This window comes from Miscanthus floridulus, chromosome 13, assembly GCF_019320115.1.
Source record: "Miscanthus floridulus cultivar M001 chromosome 13, ASM1932011v1, whole genome shotgun sequence".
Lineage (NCBI taxonomy): Eukaryota > Viridiplantae > Streptophyta > Magnoliopsida > Poales > Poaceae > Miscanthus > Miscanthus floridulus.
Window position 1 is genome coordinate 54,164,388 of NC_089592.1, and position 22,792 is coordinate 54,187,179.

At 43.0% G+C, this 22,792-nt stretch overlaps 1 protein-coding gene, 1 non-coding gene and 1 pseudogene across 2 annotated transcripts; 1 reads left to right on the forward strand and 2 right to left on the reverse strand.

The window, feature by feature from the left end:
• Positions 1-1,782: 1,782 nt before the first annotated feature.
• Positions 1,783-1,853, reverse strand: TRNAG-GCC (transfer RNA glycine (anticodon GCC)). Its single transcript has one exon. It is a non-coding gene; the product is annotated as a tRNA-Gly (tRNA).
• Positions 1,854-4,494: 2,641 nt separating this feature from the next.
• Positions 4,495-6,182, reverse strand: LOC136499839 (phenylalanine ammonia-lyase-like; annotated as a pseudogene).
• Positions 6,183-14,031: 7,849 nt separating this feature from the next.
• Positions 14,032-19,767, forward strand: LOC136502015 (heavy metal-associated isoprenylated plant protein 23-like). The gene is made up of 2 exons (XM_066497505.1): positions 14,032-14,416; positions 19,320-19,767. Exons 1-2 carry the CDS (start codon positions 14,269-14,271, stop codon positions 19,607-19,609), a joined length of 438 nt encoding a protein of 145 aa, XP_066353602.1. The 5' UTR covers positions 14,032-14,268; the 3' UTR covers positions 19,610-19,767.
• The last annotated feature ends 3,025 nt before the right edge of the window (positions 19,768-22,792 follow it).

Below are 22,792 nucleotides of genomic sequence, written 5' to 3' on the forward strand. Positions count from 1 at the left end.
GAAACGCCGGTGGAAGCTACGGTGACACAAACACAAGCTCGAACGAGCATCTATGAGCTATGGTTGGCCTATTACGCGCTCAAACGTGGCATGCGGTGGTCGGAGTCAGCCGGACCACGGTGACGGAGTGTGGCGGAAGAGTTCCGGTGAGGCGTTGCACAGCACTGGGGCTTACCAAGCACGGCCAGCGAGCACGGGAGGGAGCAGTGGGTCGCTGAGGCACTAGTGGAGGCGTTGCCGGGGTGGAGAAGCAGCGAGGGCGAGTTGGCGTTGGCTATGGCGACTGCGGAGGTGCGGCCGAGCTCGGCTGTCGCTGCGGCGAGGAAGACGGAGCAGAAATTGGGAAATGAGGCGCGGGGTGGCTCGGGCGGGCGCTGGCGGTGATGAAGGCGCGCCCAGGCGCGTCGTGGCCTGCGCGGACAGACCAGCGGCGACGCGCGGCCGTTTCCCGCGCCACGCGGCGCGCGGTGTCTGAAACCGGTCGGCCATTGTGCCGGTCGATTCAGTTCGTCAGTCGCGCGATGCAGTGCCTCACGACGAGTTTTGGTGATGAATTAACTTCTAAACCGTGACGAATTAGCGCTAGGTTACTAAACCAACTTTGTAGACCTAAGTACCAGTTACAAATGTTGTTCAATGATCGTGTCTCAATTCTCAACCGAATTCAAGTTATATTGTCATGAAGGTCAGCTTGTCAGGCTGTTCAAGGAACTTGACTTAGAAAAATTTCTTAAGTGTTGAAATCAAGATTTTGATGATTCTTGTGATCCAATTTCAAACATGTTAGGAGCTGAATCAGTCAAAGACCCAAAAATCAAAGTTGTTCCCTATGCCAAACACTACAACTTTGCTTTAGTAAACTCCTCCATGCAAGGTCTCTAACACCTAGTTCAACTTTAGTCAAACATGTCACTTTGAAATCATGATACAAATTCAAACCATGGCTAAATGACCAAACTAGCCCTAGCACTAAATACCAAAGTTGTTCCTAATGATATCCTAAGCTTGTTTGAGCAATTTGCAAGGTCATCCTATCATTTTATGCAGTGGTCACACATAGAGCTATCCAGGTCAACACATGAAATATCACTTAAATGCTTGATCATGAGATGTGGCCTTCATGAACAAGGTTCCTTTTGTTAACCTAAGTGTGGCTAAGGTGTTTTAGTGACTAGCATTACCCACTTGCATTCATTTGTACAAGATCATATGCATATGCTCCAAGAAACACGAGATAACAAGCAAGGTTTCATATGTTTCGATCAAATGTTTCAATTGTAAATGATGATTTATGAATGCTTGATGCTCATGCTCATGTTATGCAAGTCAAGTTATGCAAGGCTAACACCCGAGGTGTTACAGCTTATGCTGAAATTTGGCTTAGGCTGAAATGTTGTGAGAGAAAACACTATTCCAGAGCTGAAAAGTAGTGCAACACTGTTCCTGGCTGAAAAGTAGTGCTAAATAATCTCAAGTGAACAAAGCAATATAAATCCTAAAGTATGTACAAATAGTACGCTCTGGCAGCTTTTGCCATTTGCATTTTTCTGATATGAATAGAAGATTTGTTTCCACTTGCATTTTTCTTCAGCTGTAAGTGTGATTCGATATTTTTAGGAAAGCTTGTGCCACTCAGCTGTACAAGAATTTACCAGCGTCCGTCATGGGATGGAGAGAACAAATAAAGAAGCATAAATAAAACATTATTAAAGTCTCGTTGGAAAAGCGTGTAAAGCCGTGGCTGTCAGAAAGGGACTAAAATTAACAAAAAACAAGAAACAATGCACCAGCCGGGAATCGAACCCGGGTCTGTACCGTGGCAGGGTACTATTCTACCACTAGACCACTGGTGCTGTTCTGCTGATTTTTGAAATTAAATGATATTCACTTCATATATCGATGTATGTGTATCTTCCCTAAGATTTTTTTTTTGATAAACCTAAGAAACTTTCTTTGATAATATAATAATAGTAATATCAAATACCGCTAGGTCAAAGCAAAATAGAAGCTCTATTTTTTCAACTTCGGGTTTGTTTGATATATACTCAACTTTCTAAATATATACGGAGTATACTCCATTTGTGCGTTAACATATGTTCAGTTTTATCACAAGAACTGGAGTCAATAATTCATGCCCTGCTTTCTGTATGAGTAGGACCAAATGACCTCTTTTGGTGCCAAGGAAACTTCATCCAAAAAGAGCTAGCTAGCATGGCTGTCAGGTTAGAGAATCACCCAAAACCTTTAATTGGTGATCCGATAGCGACAGCTACATGCCCTACAAAACTAACATCCTCTCAAGTCCGAATCAGTATGTAGCTTCCACCGGCAGGCCGGCGATGCTCCAAAATATCAAATTCCTCTCCAAAAGAGTGGCTCTATTTTCATGCTTCATGGATCGTCGCTTCCTTTGCTATAGCGAAGGTTCCTGTTTCCGATCCCAGCATACATCATGCGTCACCATCGGCCGAAATTATTATGCTATATATGCAGTAATCTTGACCAATTTATGGCCACATATTCAGACCAATCAACAGGGAGATGCGCAATCTCTGGCCTCTGGCGGTATCGAAAACATGGCGAAGAAAAACGTATAGGCAGTAGTGTGTGAGATTCTGATTCTTGCTGGAGCCATACGATGCGTTTGTTTTGGGTGCATTTCTTTCAAAAAAAAATTGTTTCTAATAATTTGAGTGATCAGGTATACGCACATTAGGCAGTCTTAAACTTGATTGTAGTCTTATTCTTATTTTCTACCTTAAACTACGAAACCAAGCAACAAACACCCTTCAATTATCAAAATCGCACAAATTCAGTCCTAGTGCTGGTTTTATAGGTTGGTTTCTATTCTATAAAAATAATAAAAATCTGATTTACTGTCTAAAGATTCATAAATAATTTATTTTAAATCAAGAAAATATGAAACTAGTACCAACTTTTTTCTAAATATGTAGTCTACTTGTTTATGATCTATATATACGTATTTATAATTGATTTATTTCTGTTCGTATTGCTGTATGTATTGCTCGTAGTTGCACTCATTATTTATTTAAATGAAATAAGATCTGAATAACTCTAAAGATATCATTAAAGATAGATGATATTTTTCGAAGAAAACTGGAACTAGTTTCATAATTTCATGATTTAAAATAAACTGATTATGAATTTATAGATATCAAACTAGATTTTTATTATTATTAGAAAATAGAAAAAAAACACTTTTGAATCTAGCCAAAGGACCAAGTTTGTCCAGTTTCGATAGTTGGAGGGTGTGTTATATCCAGTTTTATAGTTCAAGGTTGAAAATCGGACTACGATATAAGTTGGAGGTTATTGAATATACTTATCCCAGTAATAATAAAGCCATAACATTTGAAACTGGGTTATTAGATCGAGATGCATCAGAAATAACTATATATACCTAGGCATAGATATGTTAGATCACAATCACACATCTGAAGGGTTCTAGACAAAGGCATTCCTTAGCAAACATGACAACGTGTTCCGCCAATAATTGCAAGGTATATGTTCCATTTTGGGTAGAAGGTCACTGTTTCCTAGCTCAGTCCCACAGTCGACACACCCCCTCATCACCAAAGTTCTCATATTCCATCAGCTTTCATCCTTTCTGGCTCAGCTAGCTATGCATGCAAAGGTCACGAGACTATCTGTTCATATAATGTGTGTTGATGCAATGATAAGTCCTTAAAGTTGTCCAATGCTTCTGATTATTTGTGGTTCTCATATGCTGAGGCTAACGGGCATATATAGGGAAGGTGGAGAGAAAACCTAGCTACTTTTGCAGTGGTTGTAGTTCTTATTTGGGAAATTGGGAGTCGGAAAAATTAACTGGTCCTTCGATCCATTATTATATTATGTAACGGGTATTATATTGTACTATTTCCTACTTCCTCCGTTCCAAACTATAAGACATTTTAACTTTTCTTAATGCGTTTACTATATATATGCATCTAGATATAGTGTATATCTAAGCGTATATATAGCAAAAACTATGTAACGGAGGAAATATGAAATTCCTATGATACTCAGTGGAACTCATGTATGTGTTTCTAGTTGACTTATGCGTGCTTTGCCAACTCTATTTGAGAAATATATATGCTTTGCAAACTGTCACTTCCACATACAGTTAGTTATGGCCGTCCGTTTTTATTGACTTACTCAAAGGTGCATGTACCCTAGAGTCCTAGGTATAAGAATATAAGATCTGTTAATTACAATACTCTTTGTCTCTTTCAGTGAAAAAAGATACACCAACGGTTTTGCGCTGCTCAGCTGCTGTGTCCTCGATCTGACTGCTGGTACAATCTTTTACTATAGTTGAGAAGAATCTCTTACTAACTTTTTTTAAGGGGAAATTGGCTAGCGGACACCTACAGTGGTGGTCGTTTGCTGGCGGACACTCAAAGTGGAGTTGTATGCTAGAAGACACTCTGGTTTATTGTAATTATGCCAGAGGACACCGCGGGCCGGTTTCTACAGGTTGAGGAGAGAGAAAAATTCAGTTTGGACATCCGGTGCCCCTGAGCCACGTTTGGTCTGGTCCAACCAGACCACGACGAAGCGGTACAGCGGGAACGACCGGCTGTCCGTGATCCGGTTCGCCACGGGAGTGGTGCCCTCGGCCACGGCGACGCGGGCGGCCTCCACCGCACGGAGCTCCTCCTCGAACTTGGTGATCTTGGAGAACACGGAGGGTTCCCGCTCCGCGTTGCCGCTGCTGAGGGCGTGGTCCACCAGCATGGCGCGCAGCTTCTGCATCAGCGGCAGGCTGGCGCTGGCCGGATCCTCCACGTACGTGAACACGCCCTCACTGTCGATGGCGGTGATGAGCTCCTTCTCGCTGAACCACGCGCTAGAGAGGTCGCCAGAGGGGTTCATGGTCAGCACCTTCTTCGTCACCTGGGTCACCGTGTTCTTCACCGACGTCTTGATGTTCTCCTCGAGGTGGCGCAGGTCGATGGCCTGGCACAGCGCCACAATGTAGGTGGACGACATGAGCTTCAAGATGTCGATGGCCTCCGCGGTCTTCCTAGCGGAGACGAGGCCCAGGGAGTTGACGTCCTGGTTGTGTTGCTCCGCGCTCTGGACATGGTTGGTGATAGGGTTGCCCAGGTACTGAAGCTCAGAGCAGTAGGAGGCCATGGCGATCTCCGTGCCCTTAAAGCCGTAGTCCAGGCTAGGGTTGCGGCTACCGGCTAGGTTGGAGGTGAGCCCGTTGTTGTAGAACTCGTTGACGAGTTCGGAGAATTGCGCGAACACGAGCTTGCCGATGTTGGCGATGGCGAGGTGGGCGTTGTCCATGGACACGCCGATGGGCATGCCCTAGAAGTTGCCGCCGTGCAGCGCCTTGCCACAGTGGACGTCGATGACTGGGTTGTCGTTGACGGAGTTGACCTCGTGCTCGATGGACTTGGTGGCGGCGTGGATGACCTCGATCTGGGGGCCCAGCCACTGCGGCGACGTGCGGAGCGCGTACCTGTCCTGCTTGGGCTTGAGCAGCGGGTCCAGCTCGTTCACCTTCTTGGCTTGCTTCATGAAGGCGCTGCCATCCATGATGTGCTCCATGATGGCGGCGGCCTCGATGGACCCCGGGTGGTGCTTGAGCTTGTGGGTGAGGTGGTCGGTGTACTCGGGCTTGCCGTTCATGACCTCGTAGAAGACGGCGGATAGGACCTCGGATAGGACGGTGAGGACGTTGGCGTCGTACATCACGGTGGCTGCGAGCGCGGAGCCCACGGAGGTGCCGTTGATGATGTCTTCAACGCCTCGGCGGCGTCCACCTTCCTCCCGTCGACGGTGGTGGCCTGCGCGTTGGGGCGGCCCATGATGAGGCCGGCGATGTAGGAGAGCGAGACCAGGTCGTCCGACACGGTGATGGTGCCCCAGAGCTGCAGGCACGGGCTGACCCCGGTGTTGAGCAGCTTGGTGATGGCCTCCAGGATCTCGAAGTGGATACCGGAGTAGCCCTGGAGGAGGGTGTTGATGCGCACCAGCGTCATCGCGCGGACGACCTCCGACGGCAGCATGTGGCCATCGTTGCCGGTGCCGAAGATTCTGGCGTTGAGATGCCTGCAGGGGAGCGCACATGGGTCAGTCTGACAGCACCGATAGATGGCGAACCGGATCATGGACAGCCGGTCGTTCCCGCTGTACCACTTCATTGTGGTCTGGTTGGACCAGACCAAACGTGGCTCAGGGGCACCGGATGTCCAAACTGAATTTTTCTCTCTCCTCAACCGGTGGAAACCGGCCCGCAGTGTCCTCTGACATAATTACAACAAACCAGAGTGTCTTCTAGCATACAACTCTACTTTGGGTGTCCACCAGCAAACGGCCACCACTGTGGGTGTCCGTCAGCCAATTTCCCCTTTTTTTAACGAACTGGCATGCATGAGACGAAAGCAAAGTCAAAAGCTATTTACAGAAATGATAGCCGAAGATTAGTCATATGGAAGGCAAAGGAATCTGTTACAAACTTTGAGAGCTTCAATATATGGTGTGTTGTAGCACCCGGTCTTAAGAACAAAACCAGATACGCACCATATGTGAGCCCAGGAAGTCAAATATCACATATAGCAACTGTAACACCCCAAAATTAGCCTCTTTTAAAAATAGGATTAAAATGATTTAATTCTGTATTTTTGTGCTCATGAAATATAGGAAAATAAATTTTTTCATTAAATTAAAATTCATCATAAGGTTTAGCAACATGGTTGTGCATACATGACGGTGCATTTGATTTATTGTAATGAGTGGTTGAATCCAAAATTCAAAATGAATTTAAAATGCTTTCGAAAAATATATTAAAAATGGCTTTGAAATAAAAGAGAATTGGGAAATAAAAGAATTTAAAAAGTTATAAACTTTATTTTTGAAAGCCTATTAAAATTTTCCATTTTTATTTGAATTGAAAAGTGTGTTTGAAACCCTATTTGAATTTGACTTTGGTCATGTTTGAATTTGGTTTTGAAAATGAAATAGGAAAACAAAATAAAAAGGAAAAATCTTTTTCTCTCCATTCGGCCCAGCAGCCGGCCTGCTTCTCCCTACCCTTTTTCTCCTGCGCGAGCCCAGCTCGGCCACTTCCTTTCCCCAGCTTGCTGCTGTCCGCTGACACTTCGGCCCACGCCAGCGCGCAGGCCAGCTCTTCTTTCCCCTGGCCCAGCGTCACTTGCCCCCCCTTTTCGCTCGTGGGCCGGCCTAGCCCGAAGCTGCCGTGCGCCGATCCCCTCTGTCTCGCTGACCGCCTGGCCCCTCTTTCTCCCATCACCGACTGGTGGGACCCCGCTGTCAGGAGTATCTCCCACCTCCAGCTCGCACCGGAGCCGGACTCTGGGCCGCAGTCCATGTCCGCCCCGTCCACGTCCTGCCCAATGGCGTGAGCCCCAAGCCATGCCAGCCCCTTAAATAGCGAAGCCCTACGACCGAGCCTTCCCCACCAATCCCCAGCGCAAGCCCTATGCCGCTAGGAACTCCAGTTTTGCAGCCATCCCGAGCCGCCGAGGTGAAGCCGAAGACGCCGAGTCGATTAGCAGCTCGTCCATCACGGTAAGCATGTCCTAGAGCTTCTAGTCAAGTTTCCGAACCTATGCAACCCCTTTTCTTCCTCCTTTTCCTCCTGGGCTGCTCTGCACCGCATAGCAGTTGCTCCGCCGCCGCCATAGGTCGTCGCTCGCCGTCTTCGTTCGTCGATAGCTGCAATTGATTGCCTAGTCGAGTTCGACTTAGCCCTCTCTAGCCCCCGTGCCAAAATCTGAGCCTAATTTAGCCCGTAGGTGTTTCCCTAATTGCGCCAGCGAGCAATCACCAAACGCCGGCCAAATCGCCGCCATGGGCCACTGTTCCGGTGGCGCACTCCCTCCCCAACCGTCCTCAGCCGTCCGATCCTAGATGAACCGTCCAGATTAGAACCCGCATACCCCTTCGTTCTGGTCCATGAGCACAGTGGTGGGCTTGGTCCACAGTTCCACCTCAGCCAGTCCACGGCCGGTTCACCACCTTGGCCAGTTCCCTTCTGCCAAGCGTCGACTACGTGGACAACGATAGGGTCAACCCCGCCAGCTTCGGCCGTTTTACAAAAGAGCCCCCGAGGTTTTCTGAAATCAACCTGCGGACCATAGCGCAATCACAGATTATGTTTTCTTCTTTGGAAAGCGTAGTTTCTTCGGTTTAATCAAAAATGCGTTTTCACTTATTTACAGATTTGCCACTGATTTTGTTTTAGCCATAACTTCTCCGTTTTAACTCCTATTTGATTCGTTCAAATTGCGTTAGATTCGTAATTTCATAATCTACATGTTTATAGTACTGTTAAGTATGTTTTCAACTTTTAAAATTCAAGGTTAGATTTAATCTACTATTTTAATAAAGGAAATCTTGTTTATTTCATATCTTCTACGTTTCAACTCCGTTTTAGTCCATTCAAGTTGCGTTGGATTCACAACAACATAAACTACGCATTAGTAACGATGTTTATCATGTCACTAATTCTAAAATTTCATGGTTTAACTCCTAACTTGAATAATAATTATGCAACTGGATTTTATAAATAAAATATAATTTGTTTTACTTTAGTTTTATAATTCGAATCTAAATTTGACTTAATTCAATTTATATAAGATTTTATAAAGTTAAAATAAATAAAGCTTATAGTTTTCTTTTCTGCATATAAAGCAGATCTATCGGTAGACGTATCTTTTTCACCAAAGCTCCGATTAGCGTGCTTTTCGCGTCTGTGTGTTTGTTGCGAGACATAGATTCATTTTACAAACTTTTCATCTTGATTTTATGTTTGGTGTATTGTTCTAATTTAGATCTATTGGTTGCTTTGTGTATGATTGTATGGATACTTTTGTGGCGCTTTATGATTACGTCTAGTCAGTGAGATATACGTGATGATCAAGAAGAAGAAGAAGAAGAAGAGCGTTGAAGATTAAAGCTTACCGAAGGATCGGTGTTTTAAGGCAAGTATAGCATGGGATCTTCCTTGTTATCCTATACTCTTTTAACCATTTAATTCATACTGCATGTGTCTAACTTGACTACCACTAAGGATTTCCTAGTACTTTGTACCTTGTGCCTTGATACCTATGGGGTATTGCATTGAGTAGTATGATGCTAGTGCTCAACTACAATCATGATCTTGTAACTTGACTAATGGATTATGCAATAAACATTAAAAGATGCTTTTTAGCAACATGGAACATGGGGGCTAGAGCATTGGGCTATTTTTATGGTGCTCTAGATTCCTCTCCCTAAGAACTTATCTATAAGTGATCATCTGGGACTTACAGTATAACTGTGAGGGCTATATGGCTCTGGCGTTAGCTCAGTATGAGGACCTTTTCTAGCTTGTTAGTGGTTACCTTTATTGGCGTAAGAATAACTTGACGAATCGGGTATAGGACAACCGCTGTCCCCTTGTGTATAGGCTGCGTGTCATTGTGCCATTGAGAAGGGGGGTTCCTACATTTATTTGCCGAGTGAATCTAATAGCCCTAACTTGTTAGACGAACATTTGAAAGGCTTCATAGTGAACCCTGCTAACCTTCATTGGAAGTGTGTCAAGAGATTAGCTACCTTGGGCGAAAGGGTAAATCACGACTCATAGTGAAAGTGTACAACCTCTGCAGAGTATAAAACTGGTATATCAGCCATGCTCACGGTCACGAGCGGCCTTGGAACCCTTACGGAATAGATGATCACTAATGGTTAATGATGATGAACACTAATGATATGGATGATGAAGATGCTCATTAATTATTACTGTTTATGCTATTCATTATTCATGTTTACCTGATCATGTGTTTATATGGGCTTGTGATAAACTTGTCACTACTCCTTTGTTAAAATTGTGACCATTAAAAGCTAATTGCAGTTAAACCAGTGTCAGCCTTTTGAGCCTCATGAACCCCATGTTATATTTGTTGAGTACGACATGTACTTACGCTTGCTTTACTTTTAAATCTTTGGAAAAATCCCGGATGGGTACCAGATTGCTAGAGTTTGGAGGAATTAGGCTCGTGATCAGCCAGTCAGTTGTCCCTGTGAAAGTGGAGTCTCACCTGAAGATCGGAGTTGTCTTTCCGTTGTCTATACTCTGAGGTTATAATCTTTATACTAATACGCTATGTATTTAAGCATTGTCTTTTGATATTACCTTTACTTGTGGCTATAAGTGAGATTTGACTTCCTAGGCTCACATATAGTGTGTATCTAGTTTTGTTCTTAAAATCGATGCTACAGCTACAAATAAGGGTAATATCAAAAGACAATGCTCAATATATAACGTACTTAGTATAAAGGATATAACCTTAGATAGTAAATAGTGGAAAGACAACTCCGATCCTTGGGTGAAGACTCCAATTCCACAAGGACAACTGACTGGTTGATCACAAGTCTAATTCCTCCATACTCTAGCAATCTGGTACAATTTTTCCAAAGATTTAAAAAGTAAAGCAAGCATAAGTACATGTCGTACTCAACAAATATAATATGGGGTTCATGAGGCTCAAAAGGCTGCCACTGGTTTAACTGCGATTAGCTTTTAATGAGTCACAATTTTAGCAATTGGGTGGCAACAAAGTTATCGTAAGCCCATAAACACATGATCAGGTAAATATAAAAAATAAATAGCATAAACAGTAATCATTAGTGAGCATTTTTATCATCAGTATCATCAGTGTTCATCATCTATTCCGTAAGGGTTCCAAGGCCATTCGTGACCGTGAGCACGGCTGATATACCAGTTTTACACTCTGTAGAGGTTGTACACTTTCACTATGAGTCGTGATTTACCCTTTCGCCCGAGAAGATCATCCTCTTGACCCACTACCACAAAAGGTCAACATGGTTCACTATGAAGCCTTTCAAAGATTCGTCTAGCAAGTTAGGGCCATTAGATTTACTCGGCAAACAGATGTAGAGCCCCCTTCCCGATGGCACAATGACGCGCAGCCTATACACAAGGGGATTGCCTTAAAACTTGATCCTTCTTCAAGTTAAAAACTTCAAAGAAACTCCTTGAGCAACACGTAAAGCTCACCGACTGGACAGGATCATAAAGCACCACACAAGCATCCATGCAATCATACACGAAGCAAACAATAGATCTAAATTAGAACAGTACACCAAACATAAAATCAGGATGAAAAGTTTATAAAACGAATCTACGTCTCGCTATGAACACACAGACGCGAAAAATACTCTAATAGGAGCTATAACGAAAAAGATACAACTACCGAAAGATTTACTTTATACGTGGAAAAGAAAACTATAGTCTTTATTTATTTTATAAAAGTATATATAGAATATTCTATACAAATATCTAAATCATATTAAGTCAAATTAGTTTTGATTTAGAAAACCAAGAGAGAGATAATCTTACTTTATTTAGAAAAGATCGGAGTGGAAAAAACCTAAGTTGCTTTTAATTAGAAAAATCCAATTGCATAATCATTATTCAAGTTAGGCGTTAAACCATGAAATTCCAGAACTAGTAACAAGATTAACATTGTTACTAATGGGTAGTTTTACGTCGTCACGAATCCAACACATCTTGAATGGATCGAATCGGAGCTAAAACGAATAAGTTACGATTTAAACAAGAGTTCCTTTAATAAAAGAATAGATTAAATCTAACCTCAAATTTTAAAAGTTGAAAACATATCTAATAGTAGTTTAAACACGTAGACAACATAAATACGAACCTAACGTAAGTTGAACAGATCAAATCAGAGTTAAAACAAAGAAGATATGGCCTATAGAAGGTAGTGGCAATTTTGTAAATATTTGAAACTTGATTTTTGAATTAAAATAAATAAAATCTGATTTTTAAATCTGGCCGAGGACTGCGGCACACTTTAAAGAAAAGGCAGGGGTCCTTTTGAAAGAAACCAGGGACGACGAGTTCAATAATAGAAAAGCTCAGGGGCTCTTTAGCAAAAGAGATTGATGAAGGGGTACGGAAAATCTTGGGCCGCTGGATCAGGAGTAGACGGCTGAGATTAGAAGACGGGGAGGTAGAAGAGATGCTGGCGCCGGAACAGTAGCTTGGCGCGGCGGGGGACATGGCCAGCGGTGAGAGACCCCACCGGCGTAGTTAAAACCGACCCTAGAGGCCATAGGAGAGCAAAATGAGGGCACAGGAGGCAAGCGGGGACCAAGGCGAACTCACCAAGGCCAAAGATTCGGTGGCTAGGGTTTCCACAGTGGCAGCGCGGCGACTTGGTAGCAGCGGCTTGCGTTCTAGTTGAGGGAGGGCAGCGCGGTGCGAGCTCGGCTTATATGGGGCGGCCTGGCATGGGGAGCACGTCAACCGAGCGAGGCGGGGCGGACGCAAACTCTGTCAGCGCGGCGATAGAGTCCATGTTGGGGACGACGGCGAGGTAGAAGAAGCGGCTGACAGGCGGGTCCCACCAGTCAGCCAGAGAAGAGTTAGGGTCACGGCGTCAGTGAGGGAGAAGAGGAGAAGGGGAGTGGGCGGCGTCCGCGCTGGGCCATTGTGCGGCTGCGTGGGCTTGGGTTCGGTTGGGAGGCGGCGGAGTGCGGGGGCTCGGTATTTAAGAAGGCAGCGGCGTAGGGCGCACGGCAACGACGCGGGACGGGGGTAGCGCGGACTCCTAGCGGCGGTGGAGTCCGGAGCGACGACGACACGAGGAAGAGGATGGCGCCACAGGTAGGGCCGCATCCTCAGCAGGAGAGAGCAGGGGGAGAGCGCGGCAGTAGCGCGGGCCTCCGGCTTAGCTGGGCTGCGGTGTAAAAAAAGAGAGAGGAGCGGCCCGAGAGGAGGGAAGAGCGGGCCGACACTGCCGCCGGGCTGCGGTGGCGTGCTGGGCCGGCTGGGCCAGAAGAGAGGGAGAAGAGTTTTTTTTTCCTTTTCTAAATCCTTTTCTATTTTGTTTTCAAAATCAAATTCAAATGTGAACCAAATCAAATTCAAATAGAGTTTCAAATATACTTTTCACTCAAATAGAAATGAGAAATTTTGGTAAGTTTTCCAAAAATAAATTTTACAACTTTTTAAACTCTTTTATTTTCAATTTTTCTTCTTTTATTTCAAAGCTAATTTCAAACTCATTCCCAAAAGCAATTTAAACCATTTTGAATTTTAATCCAAACTACTCAACAAAATAAATCAAATGCACCGGCATGTATGCACAACCATGTTGCTACTCCTTATGATGGATTTTTAATGTAATAAAAAATATTCTTTTTCTTATAGTTCACGAGCACAAAATATAAAATTAAATCAATTTATACCTTTTTCGAAAAGAGTAAATTGTAGGGTGTTACATGTGTGCACACCTTTAACTCGCCGCCTAAACTGAGCCAAGCACACACTTTTCACGTGAAAGAGAGTGGCATGACCAATGAGTAATTCGCCGTTGCTTTTTAAAAGGATAAAATAATGGAAAGGCATTCCAAAGAATGCCTATAAAGTCAAACTTTTAGCAGAAAATCACCTCATTCGAAAAAACAATATCAGTAGATGTAAAGATCACCCTCAATCGATCTTCCAAACCATGGAAATCGAAGCATATATACAAGTCTTTGTTTCTAAAAGGGCGAAAATTGTCAATAATCAGCTAGAGCTACATGAATTTGGATAATTTCCTAATTAACAAATGGAGGCAGTTTTTCTTGACAATGAGGAATTTGACATATATGTCAAATCTAAGACAATGGATAGTTCCATCGGTTGGCATTTAAAGACGAACATTGCTTAGTTCACTAGGCCGGGCCGCCGCGGATCTAGATGACTCGAGATTGGTGCTAATAAGCAGAGAAGAATGTAGACTGATGCCTTTGAACAGGTTTGCGAGAGAATACATGATAGATCAGTAGCATCCTTTATTGAAATGGTTGGTGATATGCACCTTTAATTATTTGGGACGAGAGCGCTTAGGCGGATCCACACATCTCCTTTCGAAAGCGAAAAAGTCCATTGCATACTAGAGTCTGGTTTACGAGATCAATACGTACTGTAGCAACAACCAAAGGTAGGAAGAATAACTCATCTAGATCGGCATCTTGTGATGGAAATAAATAAAGCCACCTTCCCATGAACAACGTAACCTAGCTAGCTCATAGGCATGCATGCCTGGCCACATATATAAGCCTGATTATACCCGATCCTTGGAGCTGGCACACTCCATTAGCCAGCAAGTCTTGCAAGTTCAAGTGAATTAGTAGAATAGAAAGCTGTAGTGGCGGCCGCCGGCCGGCAAGCCAAGGGCTCGTAGCGCAATGGGAGGCGTGGCATCGGAGCTGGTGGGAGCCAGCAGGGAGAGGCAGAGCAGGAAGAGGAAGCAGTTCCACACGGTGGAGCTCAAGGTGAGGATGGACTGTGATGGCTGCGAGCTCAAGGTCAGGAACACCCTTGCCCGCGTGAGAGGTACGTATGCATTAATTTGTTGTTTTAATTTCCCTGAATCTTAATCTGTTGTCCTTATTCAATTGATCTTGTAACCATGCATGGAGTAGACTATTTGTAGAATTTAATAAATGACGAGAGCCATCAAAATGTGCTTATAGTTGGCCTATGAGAGGATGAAGATAGGAGAACGTGGATTTGTATTTGTACTTGTACTAGAGTCATGCCAAGCATTTTGGTATGACGTGTATAGATCTTACTGGTCACACCGTCCACGTAAATACTGGTTAATCGACCAGACACATATCAATGTGTCTGGCTCGATCACTTAACAGTTCACTACTAAAAAACGAATTGCAAGAGATAGCTTCTATTGATTAACGCGTCGCCTCTTCTGGAAATAGTAAGGCGGGGCCAGGCAAAGGTCTACTAGCCGTAGTAGTGTACCATGGTATTAAGCGTGATGAAATGTTTCTTGTCTAGTTCTTAAGAATTTAGATTTCTGCCTGTTGGTCCTAAAACTATGGGAATTGGGCGGTCAATCAAATCAATCTTTCATGTTTAAAAATGTTCCCGTCAAAATCTATTATTGCAGCTCCCGCTAGTATAGTATAGAAATGGTTTCTGTCAATGCTAAGAATTTTTTCACTAGCGGCTAATAAAGGACATGCGGCAGTAAAGATAGAACCGGGTTAGCTTAAGGTTGCCTCGTCGTCGGTGGAGCGTTCCCCTCGTCGGAGAGGAGGAAGACGACGGGATGTGGTGAAGGGGCTCTCGATGCCCCTCTGTGGGTTGCCTTGCTCTCGGTGCTGAGCGGAGGCCAAGAAATGGAATGGAGTCGAATGATCTGTCTCCCCTCTTCTCCTAGGTCCGACCTTATCCCTTATATAATGAGATATGCTGGATACATGGCGGTTTGGGAGAACTAGTCTATGGTCTACATATGCCGGAGTTCAGGAGGGCCTTGCAGCGACGCGCTGTGGACCGTGGCGATGTTGTGGAGCTGAAGAAGCTTTGGGCATCGTCCGGCTGCTCTGTTCTGACACTCTGCGTGTCAGGCTGTATCGGTTTGGACCGGCCTCCCCCAGGTGGACCTTCTGGAGTCTTCTTGGCGGTGAAGGAGGTCGGCATCAGGGGCTGACGCATGGGCTCGGGGGCCTCCGAGCCCTTGAAGGCCGCTGGAAAGCTTTGTCTTCTTGTGTCACGCCCCGTGCGTGACCTTGTCGGAAAAGTGGTCGGCCATGCCGTGCCCAAGGGGCAGCCCCGGGGAGCCCTAGAGCCTCGGTAGCTCGGGGCGTGTCTTCTTGCACCCAGGCCTTGGCTGGCATCGTTTGTGGGGCAGAAGCCAAGGGCTAGGCCAAAGTGTAGTCGTAGATCGGGAGTCTCAGGGCTCAGACAAGCCCCCGAGCCTCAAGCGGAGGTCGTGGCGGAGTCAGACTTGGCCGAATTTCTTCCCAGAGGGTGCGCACGAGCGTACCCGATGGGTATAGCTCCCGAGCCCCCGGACGATCCTAGAGTGGTCGGTCGGGGGGGTCTTCATCGTTCGGGAACCATTAAACCCGAGCCTTAACATACCCATATGTTAGGATCTCGTCACCATCCACCACTCTCAATAAACAAAATCATTTGTTTTTCAAACTTGACTTTAATTTTTAATTATTTTAGGTGACATGGACATGGCGACATGACCTACGACCAAATTACAAATAGCTGTGAAAATACAAAAGTACCTAAACAACTTTATAAGTGAAATAGGGGTTAATATTTTTGCAAAAAGTTTAGAGTAAAATCCAATTTGCCACCTAAAATTGTCGTTGAATTTAGAAAAACACCCTGAAACTCGAATACTGGACAACTTACTTGCTTTCACTTTTATAACTGGATAAATTACATACATAAAATAGTTTAGGGTGGTTACCAGGATAGTTTTGGCTAATAGGGCCTATGGGCCCACATGTCTTGAGTCTTTTTAGCCATAAAATTTTTTATTGAATATTTTAGCTTCTAAATGATCTCAATAAAAAATCAACTATAAAAGTTTTAGACCTCTTCAAGCATTGTAAATTTAGTATAAGCGTGTTTCCATCCAAGGTCATTTAAAAAATTCAAAAAATTTAATTTCATATTCAGAGAACTTAAAATGAATATTTTTAAGAGAACTTAAAATGAATATTTAGGTGTCTAAATGATCTCAAACAAAAAGTATGTCAACTACAATGTTATAGATGTTATGGAGATCTATAACCTTGGTATTGATAATGTCGATCATCCCATTCGCTTATGCTGAAATTTGGCTTATGCTGATTTGTTGTGAGAGAAAAATACTATTCGTTGGCTGAAAAGTAGTTCAAGCGAACATGGTGAATGTCCAAAGTTGTTTGAAAATTTTAAAAATTTGAACTTTTAAAATATGAGAAATGAAAAATAAAAACTTGAGCCTCTAAATAATATTAGATAAAAATATTTTAACTACAAAGTTGTAGACCGTATTTAGAACTACAACTATTGCATATACCATGTCAACATCCAAGATCATTTGAAAAATTAAAAGAAATAAACTTTAAAAAATTAAAACAAATATTTGAGGCTCTAATGCTCTTAGATACAAAAAAAGTTATCAACAACAATGGTGTAGATTGTTTTCAGAGCTACAACTTGGTATACGCCATGTCAACATCTAGGTCGTTGAAATTTTTTTAAAAAGGAATTTCAAAATCTGATAATTTGAAATAAATATTTGAGAGTCTAATAGATCTCAAATAAACAGTTGTCAACTACATATATGTTAATCGCATGGACCTCTACAATTTTCATACAAACTTTGTATTCATCCGACTTTGTATGAAAATTGTATAATTTTTATATATGATGAACAAAGAGACCACCTAACATGTGGGCTTCACCACCATGTCAGCAAAATCATCCAAGAAATCACTTTTAGATTGTCAAGGAGTTATTTTATCCTGTTTTAAAAGTTAAGGTGTGTATGTTGTCTGGTTTTAGAGTTCAAAAGGATTTTTCAAATTAGTTCAAGAGTAAATCAGACTTTACTCAAAAGTTTAATATATAATTACAAATTTTTTTCAATAAATATATGATTTTATTAATTGATAATCATTACATCGAGTTGATACAATAATTGTGAACCCACTTTTAGCCTATGCATAAAAGCACATAGCCTAAAAAAGCAAAAGCCCTAGCACTCTAATGACTATAATCCTAAGATTAGATCATCATCCATGTGCTTAGGAGAAAAATACCATGGTCGCCTACACCAATTGTTGCGCGATGCTACTGCAACCAAAGCCTACAAAGTAAGTTTCTGGTGGACAACGCATATATGTGGAGCCAATAGATAATCGAATGTAGCACTTACAAAGGAGAATAAGCATGTTTCTTTCAAGTACTAAATCATTTCTGTATAACCAAAGCGACCAACAAGTAGCTACCGCCCTAGCAAAACTAAAAAGTTTTAAATCCCTTCCAAACCCTCGAGGCAAACTCCCCAACATATGAGAAATACTATGAGGTTGAGGAATGCTTAAAGCAATATGTATGTAGCCCCAAACTATATGAGCAAAATGATATTCGAACAAGAGGTTCTTAATTGTCTCATTTTTATGACAAAAGCAACACTCTTTACTCATTGCTAACTGCGTTTAGCTAAGTTATCTTTTGTTTGAATCACTACTCCATGAAAATACCAAAGATTTTTTTTTGTCTTTAGTCAGTGGAACCTTTAAATTCCAAATGATTTTATTAAAGTTGAGAATATCTATATGAATCAAAGCCGAGAACTTGCTCTTTGGGTCAAAATTCTAATAAAACAAATATGCTCTTGTGTAAGCCTGATATAACAATATGAGGAAGAAGTTCATTCCAAGCTACTAATTTAGGTTCAATCAAATCATGTCTCCATGAAATTTTTAGAGGTGATGTACATGTACTAAAGAGTAAAGATCTCAACTATAGTATCATGCTTGTGTCTAGTGATATTATATAAGAGTATTGTTCCCTCAAAGTGGAGTTTCACAACCATTTATCCTCCTCAAATCTCACTTCGGCTTTGATTGTGATGGACCCAAGATGGAGAAAATCCAGTTCATATGACTACCCCAAAAATGTGACTCCCCATAGGAACCTAAATGCTTGTTCCATATTATTTGTTGCCAAGTCCCATCAGTTGTATAACTTGAAAAGCCATTTACTTAGTAGTCTCATCAGTTGTTTTCCTAACCCCCCCTTGATCTTTTGGCTGACAAAGTATGCTTCATTTGAAAACACGATACTTTCTCTTTTGGCCATCATTTTGCCAAAAAAAAAATCTTAGCGAAAGTAGTCTAATTTCATCAACACCTATGTTGTTGGAATTGCAAAAAAGGACATCATGCATGTATAAAGATAGACTACTAAGCACTGAGTTTATCAGTGTTAGATGTCCACCTCTTGCAAAACATGTATTCAATTGTTTAAAACTAAATTAAACCCTTTTCATTATTGTGGATTGAATTAAACCCCAACATCTGATTCCTGGAAGAACCATATTGGGAAGTCGACACACGCAACGGACCTAATGCTGATCTAATGGTGGCCAGGAGTAGTCAGTCTCGAATCTTAAAGATGAGGTGTCACAGGTGACACGTTAGGCAGGCGGCCGTATGTACGTCCTTTAGGTTAGCACTCAGCATGGAAAATTTTCTCAGTGATCGATTCTGGACGAACCTGTATCGTCTATCGTGTTCTGCAGATCATCAAAGTTCATGCATGCATTCAAATTAACATAGCATCTCTCTTTATATCCTCCACCGTAAAATTTGCTTCATTCGTTGTTGTCACGCACACAATTATTCTGATCTGGACCCCATGCATGATGCATGCATTGACCGGCAGCCACCTTCACACTGTTGCAATTTGCATGGTGCAGGGGTGGAGTCGGTGGAGATCAACCGGAAGCAGCAGAAGGTGACGGTGAAGGGGTTCGTGGAGGCGCAGCGGGTGCTGAGGCGCGCCCAGTCCACGGGGAAGCGCGTCGAGCTGTGGCCCTACGTGCCCTACACCAACCTCTACATCGCGCCGCCGGTGTACGACAAGAGGGCGCCGCCGGGCCACGTCCGCAGGGTGGACGCACAAATCGTCGCGCCCGCGGCTGGCCAGGAGGAGCACCTCGCCACGCTCTTCAGCGACGATAACCCCAACGCCTGCTCCCTTATGTGATAGCCTGCTGCTTGATTCATGCTAGAGCCTGCTCCGCCCTTAATTATGTGATGCTGCTTCATTCTCACTGTACTAGCTAAAGCCATGTCTTGGTTTGCATGAACAAACTGCTCCGTAGTTACGCACTAATAATTTGTATCTCTTAATTACTTTGAGCCGTTCCGTAGTTACATATTTTTCAATCATATAGAAATATCCAGTTTTGTATACGACCTCCTCAAGAAGAAATCCTACCAATTGCTCTTGAATTGCTTTTAGCCGTTCCGTTGGTAGGAACTATTCCTTCTTCCACTCAAGCTTCAAATGAAAGAGAAAATATGAATATATGAACAAACTGTACTAGCTAATAGCGATGTCTTGGTTCGCATGAACAAACTGCTCCGTAGTTACGTAGTAATAATTTGTATCTCTTAATTAAACAGCTGAATTTTTTTCCTCTCAATTTTGATCCATCACATTCTCTCCTTATCCGTGTGTGTATTCTTCACTCTATGGAGCATAAGAGTCCTAACCAGCACTACGCCAGATTTGGACATCACTGCCGGATTTGTGATAACCGGCAGTGATGTACCTTCACTGCCGGTTATGAGCTTAAAAATGAGAAAATGATTGGGGCCGAGCTAAAATCGACAGTGAAGGACCACATCATTGCCGGTTTATGGCTTAAACCGGCATTGTTTTGGCGGCCACTCATCACTGTCGGTTTAAGCCAAGAGCCAACAGTGATTGGGCTCTATCACTGTCGGTTCTAGCCAAGAACCGACGGTGATAAACCTACAACACAAAAAAGCTGCAGCCGTCCTCTCCTTCCTCCTCTCTTCCGTCCCGAGAACAGAGGCGCACATTTGGGCCCTTCCCTCTATTGTTGCGGCTACTCTTCACCATGAAGCTAGCGCTTGGATTTTGAAGAATGGCTTGATCTTTTTGCTTTAAGTTAGTAGCAAACATCCACTCCTTTGATTTTGTTGCTTAATTAGCTTCGTTTTGATGGCTACATTGCTTGATTCTCATTTTAGTTCTTTCTCCATTCTAGAGAATACTTTTCCAATTGAATATTTGTGCAAGACTCAAATTGTGGTGAATCCATCATCCAAACGGTTGGTGTATATGAACATACTTAAATTCTTAGCTAATAGTTCCATGGTGGTCAAGATCATCATTGTTAGTATGTGATGCTATAATTACTTCTTAGAAGTAGAGTAGAGTAGATGTTCTTCATTATTGTGCAATAATTGTTTTTTACTATGATTTTTAATTTATAGGACCGGGGCTACCAATTTTAATTTTTCAATAATTAGTGTACAATAATGTTTTCTAAAAATGGTACTTTCGAGCTACAATTGTTGTTCATGAAGCTTGATTTCTTATTAATTCTTTATAATTACTGTCTCAGTATTTTTTGTGCAGAAATGGATCGATAGTGGATGCATCTGTCCCGAACGGACAAGCGGTACATGCATGACGTCAGCTAGTTTATCACCGATGCCAAAGCCCATACTGAAAATGGGAACCCTATCTTCTACCCATACAAAGATTGCAAGAATCAAAGGAACTTTCGTAAAATTGAGTCTATACGATCGCACTTGATTACTAGAGGGTCCATGCCAAACTATATGATATGGACTATGCATGGTGAGGTTGGTGTGAATGTTCTACAGGAAAACGATGATGATGTGGACATGCCTAACGTAGCCATCCACGATGCTGATGAGAAACCCGGTGTCAATATGGAACTTATGACCACAGTTAATATTGTGTTTAGGAATACGCTAGCTGACGACACCGATGATAACGATGGCATTTCTCAAATGCTATGTAATGTAGAGACCGGATGTCTTAGTGAAAGACAGCTGAGAAAGCTAGAGAAAATGAGACAAGATGGCAAAACACCATTGTATAGAAATTGTCCAATAAGCAAACTGGAAGCCGACATCATGCTGTTAGAGTTCAAATCAACAAACAGATTGAATGATAAAGGCTTTGATAAGTTGTTAGGTATAATAAGGAAAATGCTCCTAGAAAAAAACGAGTTGCTAGAAAAGACATACTTGGCCAAGCAAATGATCTGCCCCATCGGCCTCGAGGTTGAAAAATCCCAATGATTGCATATTGTACCGTGGAGAAAAATACAAAGACTTGGACAAGTGCCCCAAGTGTGAAGCTCTACGGTACAAGGAAGGGCCGTCAGATGAGTGTACCAAGACCATAGGAGGTCCCGTAAAGGTCGTTTGGTATTTCCCTATAGCTCTCCGGGTGCACAGGCTGTTTTGAATGTGCAAAGTCAGCCAAGCTGTTGCGCTGGCATGACGAAGAGCGTAAGAAAGATACAATGATGAGGCACCCCGCCGATGGGCATGACTGGAGGACTATCAATACTATGTTCTATAAGGACATCGGTGGAGAGGTAAGACATATTTGGTTTGCTTTGAGCACAGATGGGATGAATCCTTTTGACCAGGTTAGAAGCAATCATAGCACCTGGCCAGTGACGCTCTATATATACAACCTTTCACCTTGGGTCTGTATAAAGAGGTCGTACATCCAGATACCACTACTGATCTAAGGGCCAAGACAACCTGGGAATGACATCGATGTGTTTCTAGAACCAGTGATCGATGAACTAGTGGAGATATTTGAGAAGGGTGTGCCGGATGTTTGGGACGAGTACAAAAAGGAACATGTCACGATCAAGGGAGCACTTATCGCTATAATCACCGACCTGCTAGGTCGAGGTTCATTGTCTGGAGAGAAGACAAAGGCTATACTGGATGTGTTGAGTGCTTGGACGACACCGATGTGGTAAATCTACCAAATAAGTCAAAGATAGTTTATATGGGACACCGTAGGTTCCTACCTAAGGATCACCCTTACTGCAGGAATAGAAAAGATTTTAGCGGTACTATTGAGAAATGCTTAGCTCCAAAATATTGAGACGGGCCTGCGATACTTCGAGAACTCAACAAACTAGAGGTTGTCCTTGGGAAGGGGGACAATGCAGTAGTAGCGCCAGATGGGAGTGTTTGGAAGAAAAAAATTGATTTTCTTGAAACTACGTTACTAGCTATTTCTGAGTGTATACCACTGTCTTGATCCCATGCACATCACTAAAAACGTGTGCGCTAACACTCTTAACACCTTGATGGACACCGGGGGGACATCGAAGGATTCACTAGCCACACGCTT

Bases quoted from the DNA above. Each gene is read 5' to 3' on its own strand.
- LOC136502015 (XM_066497505.1), top strand. From the start codon at position 14,269: ATGGGAGGCGTGGCATCGGAGCTGGTGGGAGCCAGCAGGGAGAGGCAG. The intron at 14,417-19,319 runs GTACGTATGCAT...TGCATGGTGCAG, and splicing joins CACCCTTGCCCGCGTGAGAG to GGGTGGAGTCGGTGGAGATC.